The following is a 19,130-nucleotide window of genomic DNA, read 5'->3' as shown; positions in this document are numbered from 1 at the left end:
TGAGGAGAAAATTGTTAACGTGTATGTGGATATATATATATATATATATATATATATATATATATATATATATATATATATATATAGTGATACTATAAGATTGTCTATAATGAGTTTTTCATGAAGTAAGACAGTTGTAGTATTAACTCCACATTACAGGGTTATCTTTATATTAGAATAATGAATAGTCAACTAGAACACTTTTTAAAAGGGATCACTATTCATTATTCTGATATCTGTAATTTACAACGAAATATTGTACTCAACATTTAATTTTAACTGTTTTATCAAATTTATATCGGTTATCTATATACACTTCTTGTCTGGTTTAAATAAATGACTTAGCAAGTATTCTTTTGTCAACCTCTTGTCTTTTTTCCCATATATTTATCATCATCAAGCCTATAGTTAATTGTGTTTCAACAACTTGTAGGAACAATGCGATTTAACTAAACATGTAGCAATAATGACTTTTCCATGGAAATTCACTTACAATGACTACTTTTTCTTTCTTTCTAATTTTTCATTCTATCAATATGGAATAAATTCTATGGACACATAAAAAGTCCAAATGTATAGTTATGGTTAGAAAAGTCTACTTTAACTAATACTCAAGGTAGTGGTTTAATATTTTGTAATATTATGTAATTTTATGTAATTTTCATAATAAGTATTGGCTATTTGTAATGATTTGATTAATTATAATCACCTGCATACAAGTTAAAACAGCAGTTCACAAACAGAATCTGCTATTGAGAGACCTATTGTTGCTGTGCCTTTGATCATACAACCAAAGAAATGAACGTGATTCAGGTCGAACGCAGCGCCAAAAGAGAAAAGAAAACAAGATTCTTACTATAAAATGTCCTTCATTATACATATATTTCAAACTTTAATAATTGGCACATTTATTAACGACTTTACACAATTACACTTTAAATTTATAAATTAAAGGCCCATCTTTATTGTTGAAAGTACAATGTCAGAACTGTGACAATTAGGGATTGAGGAGGCAACGTTCTGTTTAAAAGAATAAGTGATGAAACATGTTTAACATACAAATATAACCTGATCGGGAGAAAAATATATAGCTGTTTTGGAATTCATTTCTTTTTTGATTGGATACGTTGTTCAAACATACATTTCTGTCTCTATGGTTACTAACATTAACTAATGACGTTTATAAAATAAAGATATTTATGTTCATATAACTACTGTTACAAACAATAGCATTTTTTTCTGCCAAATAGTTTTATTCCTTAAGATGATGCAATCGGGTATCTGTTGGATCCGCCATCTTTAGACATTTTATTGTTTAAGACTGGCTAACCAACTCATCCAAACGATTTACAAATACTTCCTCTGTACGACGTTTTCTCCATCTATTAAGAACAACATTACTTATCGTGTTCACAATTATTCCTGCAATGTTGTATACTAGTTAAATCTATTTGGGGCGTACATAGATTATATGGCGTACTATATGGAAATTATACAAAAAGATAAGATACAAGATATACAAAAACAAGTTGGAGCAAGTCTTATTGAATATGACCTGAGCATTCTAAAACACTTTTTTGGTGCGCATTGTAATGCATATCACTTATATATAACCATTTCTTTCCTTAATTTTGAATGACCACCATCTATAAACTTTACGAGATATAAGTAAATATCGAAAATCATACATGTCAAACATATCGATTTCTATGAGATACACCTAAAATCCGTTTATTATTCCAAAAGAAGTATCTATGAAAAACATTGTATGTATTAAAAAAAGTAATTGTTTTTTCGACACAATTATTTGACATCTGGTTATAGATTTTAAAACGGTAGTATATTGTTTAACTTTTTATATATTATTGATGCGTTCCAGCTTAAAATTAAATATTAAAATGCATTTTGCTTTTAAGATTCATTAACTTTTCATGTGAAATTGCATTAAAAACATACAGAGTTTATAGTTGCAGACATATTTAACATGTATCTTTAAGAAAAATTCTCAGATTAAAAAGATGACGCATCTGAATGTGGTTATTGTTATAAAATAATGGCCTCCTGCATTACCAAGCAGATGTTCCACACAACAGAGGAAAGCCGATCTAATTCCATGATTGTAGTTTAATGAAAGCCCATTCTTTATATAACTAAGTATAAAGTATCCGTGTACAGTATTTCATTATGTGTGATGTATGATAAAGTAATCAGTATAATATTTTGGTTAGTCCAAAATGTTTCTTTAAAACTACTTTAAAAATATTAAGTACTTAAGATTGCGGAGTAGTTTGGTCAAAATAGTAATTGTGCAAACTTGTTCAGTTACTTGAATTATAACCGCAGATTTTCAAAGACTAATGAAGCTGAGATCAACACTTTGATGAAGAAAAGTGGTGATCGAATTTTAAACGTTGTATCCAATATATTTAAATACTCTATCATGGATAATAAACAAATAAAATAGTAAGGAAAGGCTAGAAACTCTGCTTTACTATAATCATGAACAATGTCTTTAACAAAATAACATAAAGTGGCAAAAACACAATTTTTTAAGTATTAAGGATCTGGAAGTTGCATGGTATTTTGTAGAATATAAATTTTGGGTAAAGTGAATTGTTCGATTCAAAATCAGCAAAAAATATATAAATAATCCAATACATGTGCAACTTTTCTTAAGTTGTTGCTCTGCAGAAGTGGCAAACATAGCTGTTAAAACCAATATTTTATTTCATAAATTTATCAAGAGGAAATATATTGTAAACGAGTAACCCTTTTATCAGAATTCGTTAGTAATGTACTTTGAAATAGTACACAAATGTTAGATAATATAATATACAGATAGGCATGATGGTTTTAAAAGCGAAAGTATGACTCCTTTACTGCAGAAGGACTTCTTCAAATTGTTTTCTCTATGGTACAGTTTTATTTGGAAGATAATATTTGATCAATGGTTTAGTATTATAAATACTATTACTCACACTACCCGGTGATACTAATTAGTACTCCTATGACATGTTAGTAATATTCAGATATTTTGTATTATTCCTTTAACCTATCTCCCGGTATTTACTTGCATATCTTGAGAAAAGCTTATAGTTTAGAATTATCTAAAAAAAGACTTTAGTTTTAGTTTTCAAACATTCGGTAACAAATAGTAAACAACTTTTAACAACTCGGGAGGTAATGTGCGTTTTAAACAAATCTGTAAAGCGTCTGGCATTACCAGGGCCTGTTGTAATAGTGCAAATATCGTGGCGTTCGTTTACAAAGACAATTCAATGTGGATTCGAAAATCTGTTGATTCCTTTTTAGAATTCGTTGTCGAACTTTTTAGATCCCGGCTTTCCACCTGACAAGACAGGGGACAGACTGCGGCTGTAACATAGTAAAGTGCATTCTGTGCGCCGTGCTGCAGAACATTTCCTACCTTGGTGGGATAAGCTGTACTGAGCGCCAGGACGAGGGCGAGAGCGGTGACGAGAGCGGCGAAGGAGGCTGTCATGAGCGACATGTCTGTGTGGCGGGGACGCGCGTCTTGTGGCCGTAGCGGGCGTCGCGGTGCTTATATAGCGGAGGGTGGCACCACCTGCCGCCTGCAGCGCCGCCCGCGCCACGCGCCCGCGCCGGCTACCGTGATAATACCGTGTATTTGATAAGAGCTGTCAACTTGTCGTTAACGCCCAGCCACTTCGCTTTTTCGACAGTGGCTGCTCAAAAAATTATTCAGTCACAACACATTGTGAGATCTTTTTATCCGTGTGGAGATAGGACTCTGAGTTCCTTTCTCACACGATTGGCACTAAACACTAAAAACAGATTTTACGGAAATCAAAACGAATGTCCCAAAAAGAGGCACTTTATTTACCCTGAGTTATCTTGCTTTACCCTATTGTAAATGTTTCAACAACCGTGTTCCACATAAAGATCGAGGATGTTGTACCACCAATTTACCTTCTGAGGAAAAGGTCTGAAAAGTATATATTGGTGTACATTACGTGTATCTTCAAAAACAGTTTGAAGTTTATTTTTGACGATGGAAGGATTGTGAAGGAAAAATGATTTTTCCGGACATTTGCCATCGTTCAGTGAAACAAAGTTTGTAATTATGTGTTAGGTTAGTTGTGTACCTGAAGAAGAGATACGATTGCAGATCTAGAAACGTAGTGTTATTGATTTTTTTTGTTTCACTGAACGATGGCAAATGTCCGGAAATCCTTTTTCCTTCAAAAACAGGTTCTTAACAGCAACATCCGGAACATCAAATATCACGTGTAGTTAAAAAATATAAGTATACTCAAATCATATTGATAATGTTTATGCCAGAGTTTCCTACTACATATACCTATGCCTTACGTCACCTAGCGGAATTCTGTTTCACGGAAGTCCTAAAAATTGCCTACTACTGCCAATTATACACCCAAATTATTAGTCAAATTATTAGAGCAGTATACACTCAAATTGTGTGTTAGACTTTAGGGAAGTTGTGTAAAAAGGAAAATGGAGTGTGTATTCAAACTTTAGAAAAGAAACGGTGAGAATAATTTTCAAATTAAACTATAAAGAGTCACGCAGAGAGTATTCCATACAGGGAGCTGGGTTTGCTGAATCTGCCGTACTTCTATGTTGTTCTATGTTTTATGTAATATGTTCTATGTTCTAAGTGTCCCTAAACTGCTGATCAAAATATTATTTTGCTCGCGGCAGGGATGTCCACGTTACGAAAGATTCAGGGACAACTTCCGAACTCAGCATCACAGGCTGCCGTTATCACAACATCTGACTCCAAGAGGTTGGTGTCAGAATACTGGTATTTCTGAAAATGTTCGATCTCTCGTCAGTACGACTGTGGCACAATAGAATGTATTTAATTTATGCTGGAGTGTGTATGAGTTTGCGTAGATTTGGGTCCGTGGTTTGTAATTTTATATGAATACAAACCTTATATAATAGTGATACAAATTAAATTCTTTGTTTGAAGGTTATTTTTGACGATGGAAGGATTGTGAAGGAAACAGGATTTTTCCGGACATTTTCCATCGTTCAGTGAAACAAGAAAACAGTAACACTACGTTTCGAGTGGGTGGTTGGTAGACGAGTGAAGACGTATTGTGACCTGTATTCCGTAGTTTAGTTTTAATGATTAGTGTTTGGTATAGTTTTGTATTAAGTGCATGTCTTTCGAGTTAGTGAAGTTGACAAAACAACATATAGGTTGTGATTCCTGACTTAGGCGTGCCACAACCCTTTAGTAAGATTTGTTTATTTTAACCTAGTTTGTAATTATGTATTAGGTTAGTTCTTTACCTGAAGAAGAGATCAGATTGCAGATCTCGAAACGTAGTGTTACTGTTTTCTTGTTTCACTGAACGATGGCAAATGTCCGGAAAAATCCTGTTTCCTTCAAAGTTAAATTGTAAAAAAATGAAATAAAGATATTAATAATAATTTTGTTAGTGTTAGCTCCAAAGTAACTTAATGTTAATATATTATTTACCTTATTTTTTATGTTCAGTTTCTTATATACAGTAATGTCAATCAGTTAGATTTGCTAGCCGAGAGCAGATAGCAGAGATCAAAATCAATTGATCTAGATACTTGTTTCCGATTGTTGGGAGATCGTGCTATGTTTTGAGTGGGCAATATCCCGACCACACTCTGTAACGTATAATTCCCACGTTTGACCTATTGCGAGGCGTTATTTTCCCAATGCCGGTGGTATATCATGTTCCATCACCTCCATCAGGGTTTTATGGTTAAAATCAGTTAAGTTTTACAACGTGTTATTAAACATGATACTTATATCATGTACTCGTTTGGTGGGAAAAAACCATTTAGTCACAGTACAGAATACTCGTTTTTAACCTTTTTTTACTGGTGTGTTAATAATTACTCTAAATCATAGACTGTGTACTTCAAGGCAACCCGAGGCAACCCCATATGAGCCAAACCACTGCTAGCTATGCCTGGCAAGGGTGAAAACGTCATCACCGTCAGTCAGCATTCCTCTTATTTAGACTCTGCATAAAACCCATTCCATAATCATGTAACCCTCACTAATCCAGCCCTTTTTGTTTCATATTTGCACGTGGTTATTACCTTAGGTTAACTCCTCACTAACTTATTTTAACCGTCTCATATTTCTACACTAATGTGTCTACGAGTCATAGCTTCCTCTGATCCTGAAATAATTTACTAGTTTACTTATCTCATAGTAAAACACCCGATTCTTATTGCTTAGAAAGGTCTGGTAATATATAATTTGGGATGACTTTGTCATAGGAATAATTTTAAGGATAATAACAGTAACTTTTTGTCGAGCACGATTACTAAAAGTTGTATTTGATCTATCTGAGCACTTAGCTCTTGAGTTTGGAATTAAGTGTCAGCTGCTTGAGATAGAATTCACAATACCAAGACTATCTATGAAGTCATTTGATTTTCAGTAGAATAAAATGACCAACATATATACGTATTGAATTCCTTTGAGCTTAATAGATATTAAAATTAAGTGTACCAGCGCCTAACATATCTTTTCTCTCTTTTTTAATTATGACCTTAATTTCCCTCATCATAATTTGTATTTTGGTCATTGCAAAGAGGCTGGATTTGTCAAACATTGTTTCGCGCTCAGCTAAAAACCTAGTTGCAGGGAAGAAGAAGAGTGTGATGCATCGTTCAGCTGGTTGTAGTTAATTAACAATGCAAGTCTTATTGGGTTGTAAGGATTGATGGGCCTGCAGTGCAACACGAACTCCGTAGGAAACAAAACGAGTTTGTTTATCTGGGTCAGATTGTAAAATTAATTAACGCTGTAATGTTTTCCAGTTATATGTGTAACTTATTCATTTTCGGTAATGTAATAGTAATCTTTGCAACTGGCACGCTATATTATTCATAAATTATAAAGTTCAAAGGTGTGTCAGAGGAAGTTTCTTTTACCACCTCCTACTTTTTTAAGCCCTTCTCCTAACCGATCCATTTTAGCACCGTTCCCAATGTCGTGAAGTGAAACGTCATTTTATCAAAGCTTATTATTTTATTACAGCAAGTCGAGCCAATAATATGAGACAAACGTTATCAGGATAAATTTGTCTTTCGCCTCATTCAAAGTTTATATACAAATCAAACGTTATCCCCAAATTGGAGGTAATAGTAACACAAATCTGTTCAATCATTTAGTCCTACATCTAGACATATCGTTTATCAAACGTCAGATCGTGCATTTCAAAATGTAAAATGTGATTTAATATCTCAAAATGTTTCGTTCAACTGTACCACAAAAATGAGTATTCCTGACACAACTATCAATATTCAATATATGAGGAGCAAACTTTCAAAACGTGTTTTGTCACACTCCTATGAATGTTGGCAAATTGCAAAAGACATTTTGAAATTTCAAGTTGTTCCTAATGGTTTCATCTTTAACACATTTCTTGTATAATGACAAATAGTTCACATCCTCTTGGAAACGATAGTGTTGTAGTCCCTTAACACCTACGGTTAACTTAAATGTCCGTGTGACTATCCCAGTCTTCCGTACAACTTGCTTTTCAACAATTGCATCCCTTTTGAAAAGTATTCTTTTCATGTCGCTAATGTTCTCCAAATTCTTAAAATAATTTGCTAATGTCGATTTGGTATCAAAAGTATGCCAATCTTCACCGAGCTGTTTAACATCTCCAACAGTTTTATATAGGGTAACGTACTATACCTTTGACAAAATTATGGGATTCTTACGAAGGATTTTTTCAACGCGTCCAAAGACGCGGTCAGCCGGTAAAAAGCTGTGCCCTTTCACTGGAAAGTACATTGTTATTTCAGTCATTTGAGTTTTAGGTTGATGCATATAATATGAAAGGGTTTGTACTACAATATTGTTCTTATTTTGTGCTCCAAAAATAACGAAGCTTGGGTTTTCCATGGAAGCCCGAATTCTCCAAGTAATTTAACAAAGCAGAACTAATTTCGGTGCTCCCTTTTCCACCTTTTACATCAGTCCATGTGTAAAATACTTGATATTTTGTGGGCAAGTCCACTATTGCAAATGCATAAAAATTTATTTGGCGTAGATAGTAAGCCTCTTGAGCACATGACCTGGGCAAAGGCTGTATTTGTTGTAAATCAAAACATAAACTTACTGTATCTTCAGGCTAAATGTTTTGAGTGTCATAAAAAGCTTTGGCTCTTCTCTTATGTACAGTTTTTTCAGCCATAAGATTATTTTATTCTTGTGAATTAGGAGGAGCTCTTTTTATTTTCTCTTTTAAAAGACATGTACTACAGACGTTCGATGCTGGAGTTCGAAAGCCAATATTGAACTCGTTAGTAAAGACATTTCTGAACATAGCAAAGGAAACTTTAAAACAAGATTCCTCTTCACTTAATGTAGAAAGATATACCTGATGGAGTTCTGAGATGCTACACTGGCTGTTTAAATAAACCCGTTTAGATTGTTTTTCGATTGTAGTGGCTCTCAGTGGCTTTCATAGAAGAAATAAATGCACAAACTTTCTCCTTGTTATGAACACTTTTGTGACTTTTGCGGTCTCTGCCTCTATTTCCTGATTTAACTTCACCCGCATTGATTTTTTTAGTTATATTAGACAAACTTGTTTTGCAAATTTTTGTAATATCCAAGAAAAAATTTTTACAAACAGGAATCCTCTTACCATTTACTGCAGAAGGAATGAAATATGTTGTAGTAAGTTACCATCACAATCTAGGTTTGCAACTGCTTTTCTAGGCCTACGCCTTTTGACATGGCTGATCTGTACTAGGTGTGAAACAACTACATCTTGTTGAAGTTTTACAAGTTGTTTATAAATCTTTTCCCTAATTAATTTAGCATCTCTATGTCTAATGTGTTTACACTGCAATTTCCTGTTATAATGATTGCAAGAGACATATATATATATATATATATATATATATATATATATATATATATATATATGTCTCTTGCAATCATTATAACAGGTGGAGCAAGTACTTTTTGTGATTCAATGTTATATATTTAACTCCTGAAGGAGTAGAATACCTTTTGGTTTTGGCAGCATAAACTTTTCTTGTTATTTTCTTCCTTTTCCTGCATCCACTGTTAATAGAACCTAAAGGAACACCAACATCCAATTCATCAATACTAAATCGATTTTCCATGCCTCACAACCGACTCCAACCTCACAAATAATTGATAACTTTCACTAAAATAATATGCGCTCAAGATTAAAATGCACATTAACCTTCAATTTCACAAATAAAACTGGTGTATGGTCATGTGACTAAGCCAACCAATCAGCTGCACTGTATGGCTCACTCTAATTGGCTATGGGACAAAACATGCTTTGACCTAAACTGGTCAGAAGACAAACACTTTTTGATCGAAAGTGTAATATTTGGACCTTATTTTTATAGGAGAGAATTTTTTATCGATATTGGCTTTTAAAGACCTTCCTTGAAGCAAAACAATTACTTCCCAATGCATAACCCATTATTATTATTATTTTTTTTTTTTTTTTTTTTTTTTTTGGGGACAAAACACGTTTTGAAAGTTTGCTTCTCATATATACTCCAGTTAAATGATTTCTTAGACCATGTATAAATAGTGTGGCAACGGATTTAACAATTCAAAAGTAAACCATACAATTTTTAAATATTTTAGTAACGTATACAATATCTTGGCACCTATTTGCTCCTAATATGAATGTTTTAAAGTTTTGTGCGTATATATAAACAGTGACAACGATCATCTTTTAATCCTTATTATGTCCATCCTCATGGGCCACTGAGGATCTTATCAATCAGGATAAGAGGTCAACCCGGTACAGTGCAAATTTCACAATACTGATATTTACTTGTGCGATATTTGCATGCGCATATTCATATGCATTATATTTAAATGCGTAACCAACTCATGCCTGGGGAACAACTTGAATTAGTCCTATGGCATTTCCCAAGATGAATTTATTTTTCTGTTACTTGATTAAACTTTTCGACCTGCTCATTTTAGTCAACTATCATCCCCCATTCGTATGCCCAATTCGGACAATTTATGTCCCAACTCTTGTTCTGTGTTCCGGAGGTTCTATTCAATCTTTACTGTCCAAGCCACATTTGCATATTATTTTAGCAGTCTGATTCACCATATTTAATTTGACAGCAATATACAAGATCATGGCTTAAATAATTGCGGAAAACACGTTTAATTATTATACGGCTACAAATAAGCCATTCACTCCTTCTGAACCTATCTGGATCTTTTGAAGGTTCCAACCGATCAAATTCGGGCTACTTTTACGACGCCATCCCCTAAATTAAGTTGACCACAGTAACTTGTTTTATTCAGTTAACAACATCCGTACACAAAAGTAGGTGGCAATATTAAATTTTACAATAAATTTAAAGTATAGTTAATAGACTTACACACCTACTTTTTATGATTTCATGTTTTTTTATTGTTTTGTGTCAATCTATCATTCGGGTAAGAAACCTTACTTTCTCTCCTTCTTGTGTTCTGCCCCCCTACACCATCCGAGGTCTGTCCTTTATTTGAATCCCCCGACTCAATGAGCTTTACACTTTCCAGATATGTCCAGAGAAGGAAGAGACAGAGAGATTTTAGGCCTAAGAAAGCAATAAGTCTTGGGAAAGCGATATTATTAGTCTACTTAACATGTGCGATTAAACATACATAACACACTTTAAAAAAAATAGTTATCAATAATTCCTTGATACTCTACACATATAATAATAATATTATGCGATTTTATGACTAAAGTATAAGTTTGGCGCGAAAGAAACATAGTCTTTGTATTAATAAATGCATTCCTTAGAATTAATCAAACATCAATTAGCTCATACTATACGATACACCCATAATAACAAAGGAATTCAATGTACTACAATATAATACTGCTATTATTATTATTATGTTTGTTACCAAATGTACAAGACATCAGGTGGTATTCTGTTTCCTTTCCACAGTGATTGATTGAACACTGACGTCTTTTCTACGAGTATATTTATTTTCTAACGTGTTCCTCAACAATAGTGCAAACTCCGTTCAAGCTATTGCGACAAAATTGCAATCTCATTCTGCCAACTGTGACAGAATTTCGCGTACGAACGCTAGATATGTCATTCCTTATTTTAGCGTATTAAAAATAAGTATTTCATACTATTCTGTATTGCACAATAGTTACGTTAAAGTTATAAAAAGAAACACCCAAGTAAACATTACATTTGTATCAGTATTATCTTGTTTGTTAACTGAAGAATTTTTTTTATGTATTTGTGATACATTACACTTACAAAATATTAATTATGACCGAACAGCTGTTTTTGGTTTTGAATATGTAGCCTATTTACAATATTGAGACCTGATATCAGTTATGTATTTAATTCTTGAATTAAAATTTTAGGCGATACCGGATGATCTAAGAAAATACATATCCATTGAAGGAAACATATACACTCCCGTTATTTTAAAGTACCAGTTGGTAGTTCTTTAATTTAAAAGTATAAGAATGATGTAAAGACAACTTTGTTTTTGCGTATTCTACAAGATTATTTACAATTCATAAGTTTTTCACATTCTAATATTGTTTCCAGTTTGCAATTTTAGGCCTAAAAATTTAAACCTACTATTTTAAAATAGTAGCCTATTTACCCAATAGCCTTCTTTAAAAGTCCTTGAAATAACTGTCTGGAAATAAGCACAAAGACTTAATCTCCTTATTTGAGTATCTATTTTATTAATCTCACGTAAACAATGTGAGTCTCTTGTATTCAAGACATATCAATGTATCCTATTCTATCTAAATCGTGTTATATATAAAACTAAAGATTGAAACAACTGTATTTCTTAGAATTCGAAGATGGTCACCAAAATAGGTTACTTAATTATGTTTGTAATTTGACTTTCTGTGCTTTTTGTAAGGTAACATTCACTTTCATCAGTAAATGCTGGTTATAATAGTTTTTGCTCCAATGTTACAACAATTTAAAATGGGTTTCGTCTTGGTATATATAAAACATTTTCCCTAATCTTGTTCAAAACTCTCAGCCTGTGGCAACTCCTGACCTATGAATTTTTTAACCTTGTGGCCTCGTATTCCTGGTTTCTTAAATTTCTTGATCTTTTTTTTAAGATTAATTTTTACTGTGGAAAAGTAAGGTTTAGCCAATAATTATCCATATTCGCCTTAAAATATATAATTGTGTAGTTTGACAACCCAAACACTGATCTGGAGAAACCATTTATGAACAAAACAAAACGAACACCAACTTGTGTTATATTAACAGTACATTTGTTGTTTACTAATTAGAAAGATACAACTAATTAATGTCTTAAAAAGCTGAGCATACATTATAAGATATTCTTGTAAGATAGTGGAAATTGCTTCTCTTATACTATTCAATCTTTCATACTTAATAAAATCATATTGCTTATACTTTTAGGTTTGTGTTTCCTAAAACACTGAGGTTGCATCGCATTCATTACTTTCACGTTCCAAAAACGTCTGCCATGTGAAATTTTGATGAAATATAACATTGCATGTATGATGAAAACGTTTCTTTGAATATTATGTCGATAAATAAATATCGAAAGCTTCGTATTATAACTGAAATTACAGATTCAGCTTAAGTATTGTTCACTTATTTGATAATGTTGAACAATGGGGTGAAAATTAACGTGTCTCGATTTAACAGAGTCGCTAGCATTTTGCAATTTCAACCTTGCAATCTGCCGAAATTGCAATTAAACTGTAAAGGGAAAGCACAACAGTAAAAGGGAACAACATAACAATAACACGGAAAATAACAATAACACGTGTGTTCAGTGACATTGTGAGCTTACAATTAAGTGTCGCCGCCATATACGCTTCCAATCACAGTTTGTGGTGAAAATGGGCAGGCGCATTGTCAGACAATGTAGTCAGCTCCTTATGTCACCTGCTTCATGCTATTCATTGAGAACTTCCAAAGAAAGTTTCAATGTATATTGTAGTGGAATTGCTCATTATTTTATTCAATGTTGCACGTGAAATGTATGACCTGTTATAGAGACCTATGTATAGAGACGCTGTTAACAAATATGTATAATTTAAAAGTTGATATTATCGAACCACGATATTATTATTTCATATTTACTTTGCATGCTCTTATCACATCTATGGTTTAAAAATTGAAACTTCCGCCATGATATTTGTAGATTCTTTAATTAAAAAACATTTATTTAACAAAATTTCACTGCTTAATCGGTCTGCCGCCTGAGGTAGTATATTTTTTAACACCAAAAAGCACGATACAGTCAAGCTGCTTAGCTTTCCGTGGATTTCGCTGTAAACGATGTTGAGAGAGATTTCATTTATTTAATTTAACGTCAAATACAATATTCAGAGTCGTGAATTACAATGCATAAAATAGAGATAACTATAAAACTTGTTTTTGACAACTATACACTTAATGAATGAATTAATAGACAGATGAGATAAACTAACTTAACTTTATAATCAAATTAAAGATTGTTGTTGCTAGTTGAGTGAAAGGTCTAAATGTGGAGAAAGGTTTAAATATATTTTATGTTAGTGAAAGGACTTACCAAAATTCTATTCATTTGTCACACAAAACACTCTACAGTTCAGAAGTGGTTCGTTGCGTTGAATGGCTTGCCACAGGATCACACACTGTCTATAGGGTTAAGATACAGAGGCGTTCAGAGATGAAGTAAGAACACAGATCCCTCTCAGAGTCACCTAGCATCGATGGTAGGTGGAAAGTTACGAAGGGATAACCACAATGGTCAATGAGGTCTAAAAATCTCACCTATCTTAAAGAAGGGGAAGGAGGACTCCAGCATCTGCTCGGAGCAAAATGATCTATCCATTCTATCCGTTCTAGATCTATCCACGCATGATTCATATTCAAGTAACGCCTACCAAGATTATTTGATGTCAATTACAGCCAAATAAGTTGACCAATCAGAAAGCAATCGCCTGATTCTACGTAATCCTTCGCTAACATGGGGTCAGGTGCAATGCAGACCGTTGAGTGTTCCTAAAAGGACCTTTCATTATTCATAAGGAAGTGTAGAGGCCACCTTATGTCAATATATCAAGGCAACATCTATCATGATAAGAGATAATGATAATTATCTCAGCCTTGTCACCTTGAAAGATTTGGAGGCTGCATTTTATTCCAGTCTTTTCCAATCAAAGCGGACAGATGGCAGTACTTTTTTATGTTCACTGTTGCAAAATTCCTTTTCACTTCTAAATACCCAATTCCATCAATTAAATTTTTTCCGAAATTTCGACATCTACGAATAGCAAAATTTGTCCCTCATGATCATCTATTACGTTTTCTAGATGGACCACGTCGATTTTTACTTTACCCAGAAATTTTTCTAAATGCAGTTATAAAGCTGCCAGAAGTAAAAAAACGTTCCCGCGCGCACTGCATAATTTTAGCTTCATAAACTGCCATTACTCATTAAACTTTGACTGGTTCTTTATTGGTAAACATCATAACGTTGTTTTTATTAACATTTTTGGTTTTATTCTTTTTATTTTAAAATTTTATTGTTTAAATATGGAAAAAGTACTCTTTTTGAGAACAAATTTTCTGTTAGAAAGTAGTCTTTGCCGGAAAAACAATAAAAACGTTTGAATGTGTATTTATATTATATTTAAAATGATATATCTAACATAATATTACAACGAAAAATAACAATGTAAAGGTGATTGAGGTTTATAACACTTACATATCACCTCATATACTATCTAATATTTGAAAATGGATTCAACATGTTTCTCAAGTCATGTATAACACTATGTTTTTAGAGACCTCCTTAAATAAGACAGCAATAATCAGTTATAAAAACATTTCATTTGAGTATATGTGTTGCCTGATAAAATATTCCGTATCGGTTTACATTATTGTTTAGTCTAGTTAATTGTACATTACTGGTGCCCACAACCCTGATATTTTTCAAGTGGAAACACTTTCTGCAGATTATTTTCTAAGTGATATCGCGACCGAAGGAAGAGCAATCCAGTAGAGTGGAGGTGTATTTGATTAAGCTCTATATGGGACCCGGAGGCTGCATTGTCTTTATGGCCCATAAACGTACAAGGAATTCATTTTTAAACACGAGATAAGTCCGCGCAGGTAATACTCCGTTGCTTGTTTATCGGAACAGATTTAAAGCCAGTACTTAAAAGACAGAATTTGAACAACCCACAAACACCGTTCTTTAATACATTTTTGGATTTTAAGGTAATAATTTTTAATGAGAGTTTCACAGTTTCAAGTACAGGATAAGGTACTTGAATTATGAGTATTATTGAGTCTAAACTGTTGTTTCTAATTTATAAATATTAGATAGTGTAAATAAAATAATTGGTGCAATAATATTATTTATTGCACAGTAATAGTATACACTATTTCATCTCAATAGTCATAAGCGATAACTTTCTTAATGTTACTCATTTTCCGCCTAAACTATACCAGATATTAGAATATTAATTGCTCACTGATCCAGTCTATTGATTAATTTTTTAACTGATATAAATGTAAAAACTTTGAATGTTGAATTTATTCCATTTCACCTTCCTTTTATTTTGCGTTTTAGATGCCAATCATGTAAAGGTTCGTTTTGAGTTGGTTCGTCGTTGTCTCTTCAGACGAACATAACTCCAGGTTTCAGGAGTTAAGTCTGAAGTCAAGTAAATTCAACATTCAAAATGAATCAACCCTTCCCACCATAGTTACGTTATGTTTACATAATTCTTACTCAGAGTCTTGGCTCATCTACTTATCTCTATATAAGAGTGCACACAGTATTTTTGTATATATTTATACATCTTTTTCTCATGAAAATGTGTATTATATAGCCGACATGTAGAGAATTTGATTATGAATGGACTTATAATTTGGTTTTAGGATTTCTATATATAAGAGGCTGTCCCTACCCTAAACCTTATTCATCTTAAATTTTTCACTCCTCAAGCAACAGAAAATCTTAGATTTACGTCCAATGTCTTTATTGCAAACTATTAGATTTCCTTAATGTCTTCTCTGAAGTTACCAAAAACGCAAGTTATGTAATTTACTAGATTTATTTGGTCTATCTGTTACTGAATATTGAATAATGAATTAATTCCAACATCAAATGTACATCAATACAAAATTATAATAACTCGGAATTGACTGGCCACTTTTGCAGGTAGTGTGGTCAGTGGACAACAAAATACATCAGGTTTCTTATCAGAGTCCAGTCTATGGATTCCTAGAGATATCAGCCGGGCTGCTCCCCTTGGCGCCAGCACTACAGATTAATAATGGATAACACTGCATGAGTCACCAACAGAACTAAAATACTTTCCTTAATACAATCTTTATATTACAATTTTATATGTAGTGGGAAATTATTAATTGTAAAATGAGTTACTGTTATCTTGTAATAACAACAACGTTCTTAATTTACTACAAAATTATCTAACATTCACATATATTTTAACGTATTAAGGCAATTTATTTAAAATATTTGGGCCATTTTAAACAAAATAATGCTTTAGTGTTGACTTGTTGACTTTAGGTGTTCTGAACATTCGCCGTTCTATGCTTCTGGTAGGATAATTTAGGCCCGTTGTTCCTAAATTACCACTTCTAGTTTTACTTAACAACTTTTTAACAACAATTTGTACTTAACAAATACAGAACGTCCTTTTAAAGTTTAGTTGCTTGCCTATTAGTCATACTTTTTTGATGATGCCGTCATTTTCAGACAAGAACGTAGCCCAGACAAAATTTGGGGGGATGGTTCAGACAGCAGATACTTTCCCGTAGTGGAAAGTGAGTAAAGCCCCATTCTATTCCTTAAAAAGTTCTTGAACCATTCCTTTGTTGAGAACGATCTTTCAGAATTACACGTCAGTAATACTGAATTATTTTAATAATAATAGTCGTTTACTAAAAAAGTAATTGGAAAATGTAATATTTAGGGTGGTCCGGACCCTTGGACCCATTCGCTTGCTACGTCCTTGTTCTCAGACAGTGGAGCAGTTCAGGATTGGTAGTTTTTTATATAAATATAGAAGTCATTTATGTCGTAACGTATTATTTACGAAAGGTAAAATAAACCTGCTACTAAAGGGCATAAGCTTATAAAGCTATATGTTTTGCGCGAAACCATAAAATTTACGTTTCAGTTACAAACATTGGTGTATGCCTGATTATTGTGCTATTAAATCCGTTTTCAGCATTCAGTAAAAAAAAATGAGTTCACTTCAACATACTTTTAATATTTCTTTTGAAATTATTGATGAACCCCATGAACTAGGTGAACATGAGGGGCTGACTACATTGTCTGACAATGTGCCCATTTTCACCACAAACTGTGATTGGAAGCGTATATGGCGGCGACACTTAATTGTGAGCTCACAATGTGTACCGGTAATGTGACTGAACACAAGTGTTATTGTTAGTCTCCGTGTGATTGTTACGTTATTCTCATTTACCATTGTACTTTCCTTGCAGAGTTTAATTGCAATGTCGCTAAATTTCAATGTTGGTCCCTTTTAGCGTGGTTCTTTCCTTGCAGAGTGTAATTGCAATCTTGCACAATTGCAATGTTGTGTTATGGTGTTTCCTTTTACCGTTGTTCTTTCCTTGTAGAGTTTAATTGCAATGTCGCTAAATTGCAATGTTGTGTTATGTTGTTTACCTTTATCGTTGTACTTTCCTTGCATAGTTTAATTGCAATCTCGCTAAATTTCAATGTTGGTGCCTTTTAGCGTGGTTCTTTCCTTGCAGAGTGTAATTGCAATCTTGCTAAATTTCAATGTTGTGTTATAGTGTTTCCGTTTACCGTTGTACTTTCCTTGCAGAGTTTATTTGCAATCTTGCTAAATTGCAATGTTGTAGTATGTTGTTCCCTTTTACCGTTGTACTTTTCCCTGTAGAGGCTAACTGCAATATCGCTAAATTGCAAAGTTGAAACGCATCGACATACTAAATCGAGTGTTGTACATTTTTTTAATTGGGGCAACAACTACTTAAATTGTTTAAGCTATTCAATCAATTATTATTGAATGTGCCAGGAACATTCGTGTATTTCTTTCATACTCATAAAAACTGTTTCACTCTTCGAATACAGGACCCCAAAACATTTCTCAATTATTCTCAAGTGGACCAGGATACTGAAATATAATATAATACCTAACCGACACTAATAATTGTCATAAATGTTTATTACGAAGTTTCAAAAGAAAATGCGTATTATATATGTATTATGCAATAGGAAATATCGGGGGAAACTGCGGGTAAGTACTAGTCTTATATAATTAGGAATTTGATTTAGAGCTTAATAAATTAAAAATTTTAAAGTATAGAACAGGCTATTTCTCTCTGAAACAGTATGAGTAGTTTAGTACATTTTCTTTTTTGCATGTTGGTTTCATTTAATTACTCATAATTTATATGGGGACTATTTGAATAATGGAATCAAAGTTGAAAAAATTTTCATGTCTGTCTCATACACAAATTATTAATAATTTTTGTGTGAATGTAAAGTAAAATCAAGATGTGAGAATGTTTAAATATAGATGATGTGATCATGGAAGGTTAATCTGTGTTTCTAATGTTTACTATCTAAGTTTCATAAGAGCGCGTTTTTTATTATGATTTGATTAAATTGTTTGTCAGATCAATTCCAGAAACTTCCTAAAAGATTGTTAGTAGGCTACTAAGTCTAGAAATATATTATTTTAGTACACATGACCTCGGTTTTTCACATGTTTTTTAAACTATAAGACACGTGTTTCAGCTTTGTACCATCCAAACTGTATGCAAAATAATCTCTAAGAAAAAAACATTTAAATAACTGCGTAAAAAACGTTTGAAAAACACAAGAAGTTTATATTTTAGGGATACAGTTGTAAGTTAGATATTTTTCAAATTAATATTTTAATGTTTTTTTTTTAGTTTTTTTTAATTAATTTATTTTATTCAGAATGTTTCGCGATCGTTACTGTATTTTATCACAAAGTACAATGTGTAATTCTTCTCTTGTATGTATCATTTCTCTTTTCTTTCAATTTCTATAATTTTTAAGATTTTTTTATTTTCCT

The 19,130-nt window shown here is 32.8% G+C and overlaps 1 protein-coding gene across 3 annotated transcripts in view; it reads right to left on the bottom strand.

Annotated features, from left to right (window-relative positions):
- The window catches only part of LOC124366094 (orcokinin peptides type B-like), a 122,114-nt gene extending 118,572 nt beyond the window's left edge, over window positions 1–3,542 (bottom strand). For all 3 annotated transcript variants that reach the window (XM_046822344.1, XM_046822346.1, XM_046822347.1), the window contains exon 1: window positions 3,428–3,542. In XM_046822344.1, coding sequence (XP_046678300.1) covers window positions 3,428–3,511 — 84 coding nt within the window. In that variant the 5' untranslated portion in view covers window positions 3,512–3,542. The remainder of the gene's footprint in view (window positions 1–3,427) is intronic.
- Window positions 3,543–19,130: the final 15,588 nt, after the last annotated feature.

This window comes from Homalodisca vitripennis, chromosome 7 (genome assembly GCF_021130785.1).
Source record: "Homalodisca vitripennis isolate AUS2020 chromosome 7, UT_GWSS_2.1, whole genome shotgun sequence".
Taxonomy (NCBI): domain Eukaryota; kingdom Metazoa; phylum Arthropoda; class Insecta; order Hemiptera; family Cicadellidae; genus Homalodisca; species Homalodisca vitripennis.
This window is presented reverse-complemented; position numbering and strand designations above follow the sequence as displayed.